Below are 14,819 nucleotides of genomic sequence, written 5' to 3' on the forward strand. Positions count from 1 at the left end.
TGCGCTCCCAGCGCTGTGTGCAGAGCGCTTGCTCGGTGAGGAATGTGTTTGCAAAGGGAAGCCCCTCTGTGGGTAGCCAGGGCCACCGCCACCTCCACATTCCGCTGGGCACCACAGCCCCTGGGACCCCGCTCCTCAGCTAAACAAAGGGCTTCCTCTTACTTGTTGAGGTTACTTTATAGATAATTATTGGCAAATTGGGAAAAAATATATATTAATTTTCATACCTTTTGTTAGGATGTAAAAAACATGAAAAAGAAAGAAGGAAAAGGGCCCGGCCGGCATGGCTCATAGGTTGAGCATGGACCTATGAACCAGGAGGTCACGGTTTGATTCCCAGTCAGGGTACATGCCCCAGTTGCTAGCTTGATCCCCAGTGGGGGGCATGCAGGAGGCAGTAATCAATGATTCTTTCTCCTCATTGATGTTTCTATATCTCTCTCCTCCCTTCCTCTCTAAAATCAATTTTAAAAAAAAGAAGGAAGGAAACGGAACTCAATGTAATTTAGAACCTAGTGGGTGATTTTATCCTTAGTTAAGGAAAGAAGGTTAAAAATACATCATGGTGGTTACTAACATTTGTGGGGCTTGATGTAACATCTTGAGTCTGCGTCTTAATGTAAACTTCACCTTCTTTAAAAATTATACTTCTTAACGTTAGTAATTAAGCATACGCCATAGGTTTTCAACAAATATTTGATGATGATGGGGGAGATTCAGGGCTAAGGAGAAAACTCTATAAATTAGAATGGGTTCTAATAAACCTGTGGTTTGACTCCATAGCCAGGTCCCTTTACTGGTAAATATACTATCAAATAATTTTAAAACTTGGGCATGATTGAATATCCTAAGCACAGGTGGCTAAAATACCAGAACATCTGTTTTCTAAATCTGGCATTTATCCTGGCTTTTTAAGATCTTTGGGAGAAATTCTAAAATCATGAAAACTCTAGGTTTATAGTTTTTCCTTACTGTTCATATACAACCCTCCCAGAGTACCTCAGCTGTGTTGACAAAAATGCATAGAATGCATAGTTAATGAGACTAGCCATCTATTCTTTTCCCAGGATTAAACCTAGGAAATCGAGCCATCTCAATTGAGCAAATTGGAAACAATTCATTAAATATAGGGGCCCTTGCGGTATCATACCAGCTATGTCTCTGGGTGCAAAACAAGGGCACTGAAAATAAGTACTGTAGGAACTCATGTGAGTTCCTTCAGTTGGGGAAGAATTCATAGGAAAGTTTCTTTGTGCTATTGAAGTTTTTAGTGTGACTATTGTTAGCAATTAGACTGCACAATCCCAGCCACATCCCCAATGGCTTTAGGCAAACTGAGGTTCAGATCTGTTACATTTGACTTTGTACTGACAGCATTAACCCCACACCTCCTAGTGCTTAGAATGGCATAGATAATTATCAATAAATACTAGGAACCCAGTGTACAAATTCGTGCACCTTGAAAGGAACTATGGGCCGCGAGGCTGCGGTGGGCACAGGGGCGGGTCTGGGCCCAACCTCCGCGCCCCCACCTGGCTCCTCCCACCACAGCCCCCGGTCCCCTGTCTGATAGCAGCCCCGCTCTCACCTGTTGACAGCAAAGAGTGATTGGGGCCGGCACAAGCGCTGGCAGTGGGTGTGAACGGCAGCTCTGGCGCCAGCAGTCAGAACCGGGGTGCATAGGAGCAAAGAATTTTCAGTAATCACCAGAGGCTTGCCCCAATGACAGCGACTGGGACCCCACCTTGGTCTGGCACCCCCACTCACCTGCTCCACCATCCCCCTGTGGCTGATGCCCACCATGTTCCACATTCTGCCGCCTGCTGCCAACACCCACCATATTCTGCACGCGACCCCTGGTGGTCAGTGCATGTCATAGTGACTGGTTGTTTGGTTGTTCCACTGTATGGTCTATTTGCATATTAGCTTTTTATTATATAGGATGGGAGATAGAGACTGAGATTGCTTCTTTTCTCATACAGTGTCTTTTTTAAGAGACCAAGTTACAGAAGAGGAGAATTTTTAAGTAAACTAATTTTTAAGTAATGAATTTTTAAGTAACCTAAATTAATTTTTAGATTCATTATTATTCTACTCCTAGCTTATTCAGTAGTCATTTGAAAGCTATTTGCCACATAATTTTTCATTGAAACTTGGTTCTACTATTACTGTTCACAATGCCGAACTACACCCCTAGTGTAATTCTGTATTCTGAGGCTAATTGGACAATTAACTTGGGAGAAGCACACTTTTTCACCTTTGAATTAACAATAGTGCTAACATCTTAGAAAACTCCAAGGGTGAGAGCAGTTGCAAAACAGGCACTTGATTATATTTCAGAAACTGAGCACTGAGCACCAATAGAGACTTGGGAAGCTGTTGGGTAGCTTTTCTGTAGCTTGAATAGTTGAATCTTCTCAGATTTCAGACTCTGGTAGGGATCGTCAACAAGTTCTGAATAAAGGGCTCCTGGCAGAACGATTGGTGATTCATTACAAATTCTGACAATTCCCCACAGAATGAGTTCTAGTCTTGCTTTCACAGAAAATCCTAGTGTGTCTTGAATTATGGGAATACTATTAGGAATAATAACAAAAATTCACAGTAATATATAAATAAGGAAAACATTTATGTCCCTGGAGAAGTGCAGAGAAAAAATAAGTATCAGCCCTCTCTCTGAGCATAAGTGAGGCAACTTAGTATTCATAATGCTTTTCAGGGTAAATCTACTGGTATGTATGTGGCCTTAGTGAAAAATCTGAATGTGACACAAGTGAAAGTAGCCAGTTGAAAACCTTTTCTTTTTCCCTTCTCTCTCCGTGCATGTATCTGTCTACCATTTGTTTTGTTTTGTTTTTTTAAAAGAAGGGATGAGAATGCTCTTTTTTAAAAAATATACTTTATTGATTTTTTACAGAGAGGAAGGGATAGGGATAGAGAGTTAGAAACATCGATGAGGGAGAAACATCGATCAGCTGCCTCCTGCACACTCCCCACCGGGGATGGGCCCACAACCAAGGTACATGCCCTTGACCAGAACCGAACCTGGGACCCTTCAGTCCGCAGGCCGACGCTCTATCCACTGAGCCAAACCAGTTAGGGCTGTCTACTGTTCTTTTATGTCTCAGTTTTCCCATCTATAAAATGGGGATTGTATTAGTTTTCTTACCATAAATTTAGCTGCTTTAAAGCAACACCTTTTCTATAGGTCAGAAGGCCTGGGAAGGCAGGGCCGGTTTCTCTGCTCAGGTCCCACTAGGCTAAAATCAAGGTTTCGGTTATTATGGCTCTAATCTCATCTGAGGCTGGCGGTTCTTCCAAGTTCATGTGGTTGTGGCAGATTTCAGTTCTTTGTGGCTGTAGGTTGAGGATCCATTTCTTTGCTGGATGTTAGTCAGGGGGCGGCCATTCTCAGCATCTAGAATTTACCATGTGGCCTCCTCCATCTTTAAAATTAGAAACAAAAAAATCTCCCTCATGTGAAATCCCTCTCTCACTTTAAATCTCCTTTGCCAGTAAGAGCTCACCTGAGTAAGTTAGGCCCACTGAGGGCAATCTCCCTTTCTTCGTCTGCTGATTTGGGATCTTAATTACATCTGCAAAATCCCTTCACAGCGGTAAAGTTCCTGGATTAGTATTTGGTCGAATGCCTGAGAGAAGGTAGGTATACCAAGGAGTGAGACTCTTGGGGGATCTGTCTTAGAATTCTGTCTACCCCAGGGATAATAACAATACCTTGGAGGATTGTTAAATGGATTAAGTGAGATATGTGAGTAAAGCACTTAGCATAGTATCTAGTGTAATGTCTCAATAAATGGGATTTAGTGTCATTGATACCTATATACACTCCATTTTTCTGCCTACATGGATTTTTTAGTTATTTGGATATTCCCACACAAAAAACAGAGATACTGGGGCCACAGGCAACAAACTCACAAAACCCATTGCTTAGCCTATTTGCTGAAAGTTGATGTATGTTTTCAAGTTATTTAAAAACAGTGCAGTAAAAAAAAAAAAAAAGAGAGACCAGGATGTAATTTATATTGGTGCACATATATAATATGTCATAAAATGAAGTATGAGTCTCTGCATTGCTCATTTTTTGCTTTTTAATAAGAAAAATGCATCGCAGAATCCATGCCTTAACCACTGACATTTTTTCAGAAAGAATTGTTTTGTTTCTACTCATGCTCTGAATATAAAATGAATACTTTAAATGCTCCATTCACACAAAGGCCTTTCTGCCCCCTTGCTCCCTTCAATAGCTCAAGTCTAGAATAGGCAGCATTATGCAAGCTGGTGATCCAGCTACAACAAAGAGAATGCTTCTCACTGTGGGAAGAAAGACACCTAAGGGGTTAACAGTAATATTTTGCAAATTGAGGCAAGTGAAGGAAAAAAATCTATTAGCATAAGAAAAGGTAGCCTTAGGGATTTTCCACTCAAATGTTTGGTACTAAGAGCCCTATGTTACCGAGGAGGATGGAGAAGAGAAACCCTAGTGTCTATGCATTCTTAAAATGCATTGCCATTGTATTCATTCTACTGGAGAAAAAGACCTCATAGTTATAGAGATAGGAAGTGGTTCTTTCTAGTAAGGAAAGTCAAAATTGGATATATTAACAAAATGTTTATGATGTTATACACTAATATATATATAAGAATTGGGGAGGTGGGGAGGGATCTGCTATTTTGTTTTAAGAAAAGTCTTTCCAGATTAAGAAGATACAATTTCTTTTGTTACTAAAAATGTGAATGAAGACCGTAACCGGTTTGGCTCAGTGGATAGAGCATCGGCCTGCGGACTCAAGGGTCCCAAGTTCAATTCCGGTCAAGGGCATGTACCTTGGTTTCGGGCACATCCCCAGTAGGAGGTGTGCAGGAGGCAGCTGATCGATGTTTCTCTCTCATCGATGTTTCTAATTCTCTATCTCTCTCCCTTCCTCTCTGTAAAAAAAATCAATAAAATATATTTTAAAAAATGTGAATGAAGATCGAAGATCATCCAAGTCCTGAAAAATTTGTCCAGAAGCGAAAATAAAATTATTTATAAGTCTAATGATAAGGTCAATTTTCATGGAATCAATGTGCCAGAAATCAATTGAAGAAATAAAATTATGCCATGATCTTTCCATTAGATGACTTTTCAAATTTTCTGTGGAATGGTGGGGCAACCCTGCATTAATATCTCAATTGTCACTTTATTTATCCTACACATGGACATTAAAGAGGCAGAAGTGATCAAGATTTCAGGTCTTCATCCCCAAGTAGATGACTTAAGTACACAGATCTGCTTTTCTAAAACAAGTACTAACTCTGAAGCTCTTGATCAGGAAAGTCATTCTAAATCAAAGCTTGCAGGGCAGGGGTGGGGTGGGGGTGGGGGTGGGGGGGGAGATTTTAGAGAGGGAGGGAGAGAAAGAGAGAAAGAGAGAGACAACAGGGATCCAACCCCCCAGGTATGTGTCCTGACTGGTAATCAAACCCTCAACCTTTGGTGCTTGGGACAATGCTCCAACCAACTGGGCCACCAGGCCAGGGCAAAAAAGGAAGCTTTTTTAAAAAAGTACTAGTTCATTCCTCTGATGTTGAAATTAACATAATATGATTTTGCTACTTTGTATGAATATAGCATCCCATATCAATACAAACAAAAAATGCATTCCAAACTGAAGTGAAATACGTTTGGTAATCCGTATCATTGTTTCCTACCCCAGGTAAGGAAAACTTAGAAATGATTACAAACCAAAACCTTTTCATTATAAATTTGACACCCCTACACCCCATGTTTATGCCCAAGATGTGCCATCCGCTGGCTGGTTCCTGGGGAAAAGGAGGCAGTATATAGAGGCCACTTATTCAGTGATAATAGGTAACTTCCATGTACCCGAGAGGGTGTGGGGACTTTTTTAAATGTGAGAACTGGTTCTAAGCTGCCAAATATTTTATCAATAAATTATGCTTTCTGAAAGGAGTTTGCAGATCTACACTGAACCACAGCTATCTATGTGTAATTCAGCTCTTTCCTACGATATTGCCACCACATTTTCTAATTCTGTGAAGGTAAAGTGAAGAGACTTCAACTCTGAGTCTAACTGATCAATAGTAGTTTCAAAAGTCTGTTTATTTAGACACGGAATCATAAAGAGAGAAAGGAGCCCAGAGCTCACCGACGGCGCTCTTCTTGCTACCCAATACCTGCCTTTTACAGAGACATAGGGTCATATTTATTTCACTTGCACTTTTTTCTCTCCTCAGTTCAAGAGTCAAAATTGAAACAGACTCATAGATACAGAGAACAGATGGATTGTTGCCAGATGGGAGGGGGTTGAAGGGATGGGTGAACAAGGCAAAGGGATTAAGGAGTACAAGTTGCCACTTACAAAATAGTCACGGAGATGTCAAGTACAGCATAGGAAATATATAGTCAATAATATTGTAATAACTATGTCTGGTGCCAGGTAGGTACTGGGAATATCAGGGAGAACACTTTGTGAAGTATATGAGTGTCTAGCCACTATGTTGTACACATCAAACTAATACCAAGTAATATTGAAGGTGAACTGTAATTTAAAAATGAAATAAAATGTACTTTTGAATAGGTGAGTCTTTATAATGCAAATTTAACTTTGTTTTAGGGAAAATTATACCCAACTATGAATGAGACAACTGATGATTTCTGTTTTCTTCTCAAAAAGAGAAAGTGGTATTGTCATAATTTTAGTTTATTTGTTTTCAATGTGTACTTATTCAAAGAATTTGAATGGTGCAGTACTTTTATATAAATATATTAAACAATGAAAAAAAAATCAAAACACCACATTCTTTTACCTGATTTAGCATTCCCTATTTAATTTCTTACCCTCACTTCTCTTTTGATTAGGAACGTAGACCATTAGACATGTTGGTACCTTTTTAACTTGGAATTTGGGTACATCAACTTTCTTCCTTTTACAGAATAAAGAACAAAGACGAGCTGTTCTTGATGCAATCAGCCACAGATACCAAAACCCATGGTAAGCACATATGAATAGTTTTTTAATTAAGTCATTTCCTTCCTAAATTTGGAAAAGCGTCACTTTTTAAAAAACTTTTAAGTATATTACTGCTTTATTTATTTTTTATTCCAAATAAACACAAAGTTTTCACTATCTTTAGATTTTAATTAAAAGGAGGAAATGGGCAAAGCCAGCATAGACTATAGGGGAGAAAAAAGAGAACCACCCTGCAGCAATTAACAACAATGACTAGATGAGCAGGGTAGCTTTTACTACATAAATACTACTTTCAGTGGAAAACAACAATATAATTGTTTCTGATAAAAAAAAAAAAAAAAAAAGAAGAGGAAGAAGAAAAGCTCATTTCATGCTGTTGGCCTAGAAACCATCATAGTGGGTAATCTTGGTTAATAAATGGAATCCTACTAAAGTCACACAATGGCTTGAATTCACGCTATCTCGAGGCTGCCTGTAACCTAAATTAAACATGTTTGGCTCAAGGTATGTTAAATTACAGGAAAAGAGCACATCTAGGCTTGTCATCTAGATGTAACATATAATTCGGATTCCTAAGAGGGGAAGGGTCGATCAGCAGGGCTCTACAAGACTTGGGATTTAGTAATGTCTTCATTGGCCTTAGCTTTTGGGTGGCACGGGCTTCTGGAGCCTAATTCACTTCATTTTTCACTGTTGGAGGATACAGCATCAGCATGTGCAAAATGAATGGATTGTAGGCTCTTGCTGCTATAACACAACAACACAACGAACCAAAAAGAGACAGACCCACCACCCCCATGTCAAAAGTCTATTAGTTACTACAGCACGATCTCAGGACCACAAAAGATCTCATTAGGCAATTCCTATAACTTATACATAAGGCATATCCTATGTTTAAAACCATAAGGAAATAGTTACAATCTATTGCACATTAAACACACATTCTCATCAAAATATCCCACTTTGCTCAGATAATATTGTAAGTATCTACCTACAAATGTGCTACCAAAGATTTCAAGCCAAGCCTCCTACTCCCCCCCCACCCCCCACAAAAAAAAAACCCCATACTGAAAATCAAAGAAACATCAACAGGCATTGGTGATATAAGTGTGAAAATTTGCTGCATTTATTTAAACATAAAAAACTTGTTAGAAAGTATCTGAGAAATATTGAAGCTTGGAATATTTCCCATGGATTTGAAAGAATGTTGGCAGCATTCATTCCAGGGAATATGATACAGATTGTACCAGGTCAAGAGGATTCAAAACTTTTATGAAAATGACCTTGTACTTAGGGGACTATAGATTCAATTGGAAAATTGGATATATAGATAGGTAGATAGTTAGATATGAAAAAAAAATAACAAAACCAATTTGCATATGGTGAGGGACAAATTAATAATGATAGTTATAACTAGAAAAGTTAAAACCAACATTTTTTTAGTGTATTGATGACCCCCTGGACTGGTCAGTAGCCTCTGGCTCAGGTCCTATCTGTAACTAGTTCAGATGTCAATCATCTAAATGTTGCCTCCCTCTGGAGACTTTATGCACATCCAAGCGCTTAAAAGGCTGGGAAGATGCTCCTGAATAGGCTACTGACTCAGACAGGGGTGCCCACTCCCTTGCATTCTCTCAGTGTGACTGCGGGCTGTCTCTTTCCTGGGCAAGGTTAGTGCGTAGCCTCCCAGTTAATTTTCATGTTCTGGCCTTCTTAGTCAACAACCGTCACTCACTAAATTTAGCACTTCCTGTGTTTGAAGCAATGCTAGATCCTGTGGACACAGTGGTGAACAAAACAGGCCCAGTATATGCCCTTCTTGGAACTTGTATTCTAGGGGAGGAGAGAGACATTAAACAACTAAATGACTTAGGAACATTATTCTGTGTTTGATGCTTTTTAATAAAAATTTTAAGTACAAATATAATTCATGCTTGCAGCAACAAATCAAATAACATAAGCGGTATATCAAGAGAAAGTTTATATTCTGCTCTATTCCACCCAGTTTATGATAAAACATTTCATTACAAAGGCTATTTATGGGGTGTAGAGAGGTTTTATTAGGGGTATCTACGTGGACTGAGGGTCGGAGAAGTGTTCACCAGAGAAGTAATTGTTAAGCTGACTTTGAAAAGGTGAGTATAAGCTCTTTCCTGGCAGGGGGAACAACATCACAAAACCCCGAGGTAGGAAGGAATATATCAAATTAGGACCAGTGCAGCTGGATGACAGAAAACAATGGGAAGATAGCAAGGGAAGGGTCAGATTTTGTAGAATCTTGTGTCCAGATTAGAGAATTCGGATTTTCATCTAGGAACAAAGATAATTTATTAGAAGATTCACAAAAAGAAGCAACATGTTTCAAGTTTTTTCATAAGATCACCGGAATATTGGAATCCTGTGTGGAGAATGGTTTGGAAGGTGATAAGAACAGTAGTAGGAAGATCCACTAGGAGACTATTTCATTTTTAACAGGCCCATTTTCCGTTTTCAGTGTGCTTTGCAAATGGGCCAGAATAAATAGTGATTACGGAGGGCTGTAGGAAGGAAGAAGGATTTGATGGAGCTTTCAAAGAAACATGGGCTTTACATACATGGAAAAAGTTTGCTATAATGATGGGGAGTTAGAATTTATTCAGTACTCTGATGAAGCAGATTTTAACATCATCTTAATTGAATTTCAGAAGTTCAGTTACATGACCAAGGGCCCCAGAAGTAACATTTCATTCCAAGTAGACTGATTCCATGGGTTGGGATCTGGGCTTGGATGTTTTTAAAGGGCTCTCCAGGTGATCTGATGCGCATCCAGGGTTGAGTACCACTAGTGAAGTCTGAGAAAAGATGGGGACTGAGCCTTGGGTGGGGGGAATGGGCACCCACACAGAGGACAAGATGAATGAGGGCCACTGCAGGAGAAAAGGAGCCTAACAGTGGGGCCCTTCAGACAATAGAAGGTTATAAAAAGTCATTGAAGAATTTTGAAGGAAATGGAAATTCAAGGAAATAATAACAGACAAATATGTGAAAATGGTCAGTGGTCTCAGAAAAAGCACTGTAGGAAGAGTAGGATGATTTGAGTCCATACAACCAATGCTAAAGAATTTCTGTCTGCTGACATAGTGGAGGCAAAATCCTCAGTGTTTTTGAGACTAGAAGTCCAGTAAAGGACAATTACAGGATTTCCTCCATTCTAAGATGTACTTTAAACGCTTTAACTTTCTAAACAACAAGAAAGCCCGCTGCATGGGAGAACATATTTGCCAATGCTATTTCAGATAAGGGCTTAATCTCCAAAATTTACGGAGAACTCATACAACTTAACAAAAGGAAGATAAACAATCCAATAAAAAAATGGGCAAAGGACCTAAATAGACACTTTTCGAAAGAGGACATACGGAAGGCCAAGAGACATACAAAAACATGCTCAAAGTTACTAATCATATAAGAGATACAAATCAAAACAACAATGAGCTACCATCTCACACCTGTCAGAATGGCTATCATCAATAAATCAACACAACAAGTGCTGGCGAGGATGTGGAGAAAAAGGAACCCTCATGCACTGCTGGTGGGAATGCAGACTGGTGCAACCACTGTGGAAGACAGTATGGAGTTTCCTCAAAAAGTTAAAAATGGAGCTCCCATTTGACTCAGTGACCCCACTTCTAGGACTATATACTAAGAAAACAGAAACATGAATCAGAAAGGACATATGCACCTCTATGTTCGTAGCAGCACAATTCACCATAGCTAAGATCTGGAAACAGCCTAAGAGTCCATCAGCAGATGAGTGGATTAAAAAACGGTGGTACATCTACAGAATGGAATACTATGCTGCAGTAATAGGATGGATGGAACTGGAGAGCATTATGCTAAGCAAAATAAGCCAGTCAGAGAAAGATAAATATCACATGATCTCACTCATGTGTGGGATATAATGATTAACATAATTTGATGAACAAAAATAGATCCAGAGACAAATGGCAGGGGAGGTGGGGGTGTTAGAGAGCAACCAAAGGACTTGAATGCATGCATATTAGCATAACCAATGGACATAGACACTGGGGAGGTGGGGGCTTGCCCGGGGTGGGAATGTCTGGGAGGGAGCATCAATCGGGGAAAAAGGAGACATATGTAAAACTTTAGACAATAAATTAAAAAAAATAAAAGCTTTAACTTCCTTGAAATCAGAATGTGTTGTATGATAATTGTTTATAAGTGTAGTGTACAAACCTGGTCCCTCCTTATTTCCTCCCATGTAAACCTGTTATTAAATCAATGGTGTGCTATACAATGTATTACATCCTAATAAAAGTATGCGCCAACAAACATGAAACGAAGAGCTGCTACTAGCCAGGTGCTCAGAACATTAAAAAATAATCAGCAGAGTCCAGCTGGTGTGGTTCAGTGGTTGACTGTTGACCTATGAATCAGGAGGTTACGACTTGATTCCCTGTCAGGGTACATGCCATGGTTGCAGGCTCGATCCCCAGTGTGGGTTGTGCAGGAAGCAGCTGATCAATGATTCTCTCTCATCATTGATGTTTCTATCTCTTTCTCACTCTCCCTTCCTCTATCGAATCAATAAAAATATTTTAAAAATTAACAATAAGCAGAGTCCTCACTCTCAAGTAGCTCACAGACTTTCAGGACAGACAGACACAAACAGAACATTTCCATACAATGTACACTGATGGAGAATGATTGCAGTAACCGGGTGTGTGTTTCTTGTTATTTCCTTCTGAATTGAAACATCCTCTTGTGCTAAATAACTGAAATTTCTCTAGATATGTGATCTGATGACTAACTGGTTTTCATACAGTTGTTGGCGATTGGTCTTTTCCAATCTATACACACAGTATTTCTAATTTGAACAAGAAGAATAAAAAGCACAGAGAGGAAATGGACAACCAGTTTACTGTCCAATTAAAAGAGGCCACAAGAGAATGGACTGAATGAATCGACAGAGCTTTTTGTTTGTTTGAAGACGTGAAGGAATGCTGCAGAAGTTACACACCATTACTGAAAATTGTGGGGCATGGAAGTATCTTGTTTTCTTTTTCTTTTTCCCTTGACACAGTGTTTGGCAAAATGGGGAATTCAATACATATTTGCAAACTACATTCCTTCTTGTCATCATAACAGCACAAATTGGTATCTTTCTGGCTGGAGAAGCTGGAGTAGTTCAAGTCATGATGACTTCCTGGGAGAGACCAAAGTTAAGCTGGTTTTAGAAAGAACGTTTTAGGAAAATCTCTGGCTGTCTACTTGAGTGAATTTTTTATCCATGCAAACGAAAGAGTTGCTGAGATTATGAAACCAACAGAATCATTCATGGGTAAACAGCATTCCATAAAGGAGCTGCCCACAGGCCTCTGACCTGATGTCACGATAAAGTTGCCTCTTTGCCAACTGGGGGCTTGAGATATTTGCCACTTATTTGCTGGCTTATAGAATTGTCTTGAGAATAATGTCTTAGGGAACACTTCAAGTTCCCATAATCTGCCATTGTCATTAGATGGGGGTGTGAAGGAGACTGTCAATTCCCAGGTAAGGACGACCAAACTGGATGTCAGCCATCGAGGGGAAGAGCCACATGATCTTAAAGGATCAGAATTAACCACAGCCTTCCCCAACTTCTCATTTACTTGAGCGTCACAGCTCTTTTTAAATATGTTTTTATTGATTTTGAGAGAGAGAGAGGAAGGGAAAGGGAGAGAAACCTCAATTGGCTGCCTCCTGCATGCCTCCTACTGGGAATGGAGCCTGCAACGTGGGCATGTGCCCTGACCAGGAACAGAACTGGTGATCTCTCGGTGCATGAGACAACATTCATCCAATTGAGCCACACCAGCCAGGGCATGAGACACAGCTCATTTTAGAGTGTTGGCTCTCCCAGTCTACCTTGACATAATCATCAGATTGTGTTAGGGAGCACCCACTGTCACGAGGTGCACAGCATGGCAGAGTTGGAAGAGGGCTAAATCAAGAAAGCTGGTTTCACTAGGGATTTATCTTTCCCAAAGAAATAATAGAGGAGATGCACAAAGGTTTAGCTCAAAAGAAGCCCCAAAGTGTTTGCAGTAATACAAAGTCAGAAATAACCTACCTCCGCCCCCCCAATAGGGGATTGTAAGTAGTTACGAATCAGTATCTATACAGAGATTAAGAGCAAGGGTTTAAGTCCCAGCTTCACTACCTATTAGCTGTGATATCTTGGAGTTATGTAAGCATTTTATGCCTCAGTTTCTCAACCTTTAAAATGATGGTAACAGGATCCACTCTACTGGGTTGTTGTATAGGCGCGTTGTTATATATACAGCACTTAGAGCAGCACTTGGTGCGTACTAAGTGCTCAGGAAGTAGTGTGACCATATCATTTACCACCCGAAACAGGACACTTTGGGGAGTGAAACAGGAAGATAATTGAAATGGTCACAAGGAAACTATCATGAGAAAATCAGGCCACTTTACTGATAAATGTTATCTATTAATTAAATAAGTGAAGTACATTAAAGTAATGTAGCAAAATGCATCTATTGAATTCATACTATATTAGCTAAAACCAATCAGTACAGAGATTCAAGACAGGTTAGACATTTCATACTATATATCTGAGGTAATCTCCCCAAAGTAGAACAAAAAGTCCAAGTGATGGAAAAAAAGAAAAATATGAACATTAAAAAATCAATGATAATTAAATTAGTCTAATATCTAACTAGTAAGAGATGCGAGGAAACAGAAGGAAATCAATAATACAAGGAGATTTCTCAGAAGGGAGTAACATTAATTCCCAGATTGTAAGCCTCCACCGAAGTAAATTTTAAAATCTTAAATTGTCAAGGTTATGTCACAATGAAACTTCATTATACTGGGATGAAGAGACAATTCTAAAGCCTTCCAGGGAAAAACTAGGATATATTTATAAAGGATCAGGAATCAAAGAGGCAGCATACTTCATTGTGTATACAGCAACACCAGACTCTAGAGACTGTGAGGCAGTGACTCCCACATTGGACAGAAAGTGACTTTCAACCTTTAATTCTATAACCAGTCAAACAATCAAGCAGGAAGGTAGAAAAAAGGCATTTTCAGACTTGTACTTGCTAAGGAAAAAAAAAAGAAAAAAACCACAACACAAAAAAAACCACCTCAAAGCATTTTTTTCCTAGGAAGCAACTAGAGAATATTATCTAACAAGACAAGGGGGTATAAATCAAGGAAAGAGAAAGGAATATTGATCCAAGAAACAGGAGTCACAACAAAGGTGACAGGCAAAGGGAATCCCCAAGTTGGCCTTAAAGGAAAGTACCCGGCATGTGACCATGCAGAGAACTAGAGGACTACCGATATCGACAGGAGCGGGACCAGTGAGGACTCCAGAGGGAACACGTGTTGTGTACCAATTTGGGTTAAGTTCCAGAAGAACCAAATAAGCTAAAAAGTGGCTGCATTTGGAGAGGAGAACATTGGCCAGGGAGCAGGAAGAAAGGGAATTTTTAAAAAAGAATTTTATAAGCATTTTATTACTGCTTACATGCATTATGTATATGGGCCTAAATGATTACATTAAACTTGGAAAAAAAATTAGCACTACCTTAAGTACAATGTTCAAGCATTTTATTTTGATAAACATAATACTTATAAAATGGGAGAAATAGCGATAGTCAACTATAATTTTAGTAGCGAAGGGCTCCTAAGTTGAAACATTTCTGTTTAAAACCTTTTAGCATTAAAAATTAGTCATTGCCCTGAATGAACAGGGAGTTCTGTTTCTGCAGAGGTGGAAGGTGTGCTTGTGTTTGGCCCGCATTAGGCGGTGCC

At 39.5% G+C, this 14,819-nt stretch overlaps 1 protein-coding gene across 1 annotated transcript in view; it reads left to right on the forward strand.

Annotated features, from left to right (window-relative positions):
- CUNH4orf45 (chromosome unknown C4orf45 homolog) overlaps positions 1-14,819 on the forward strand; it is a 67,840-nt gene that overhangs the window by 36,476 nt on the left and 16,545 nt on the right. Inside the window, exon 3 of the mRNA XM_036314016.1 lies at positions 6,958-7,016. Within this exon, the coding sequence (XP_036169909.1) occupies positions 6,958-7,016 (59 nt within the window). The remainder of the gene's footprint in view (positions 1-6,957; positions 7,017-14,819) is intronic.

Source organism: Myotis myotis, unplaced genomic scaffold, assembly GCF_014108235.1.
Source record: "Myotis myotis isolate mMyoMyo1 unplaced genomic scaffold, mMyoMyo1.p scaffold_m19_p_6, whole genome shotgun sequence".
Taxonomy (NCBI): domain Eukaryota; kingdom Metazoa; phylum Chordata; class Mammalia; order Chiroptera; family Vespertilionidae; genus Myotis; species Myotis myotis.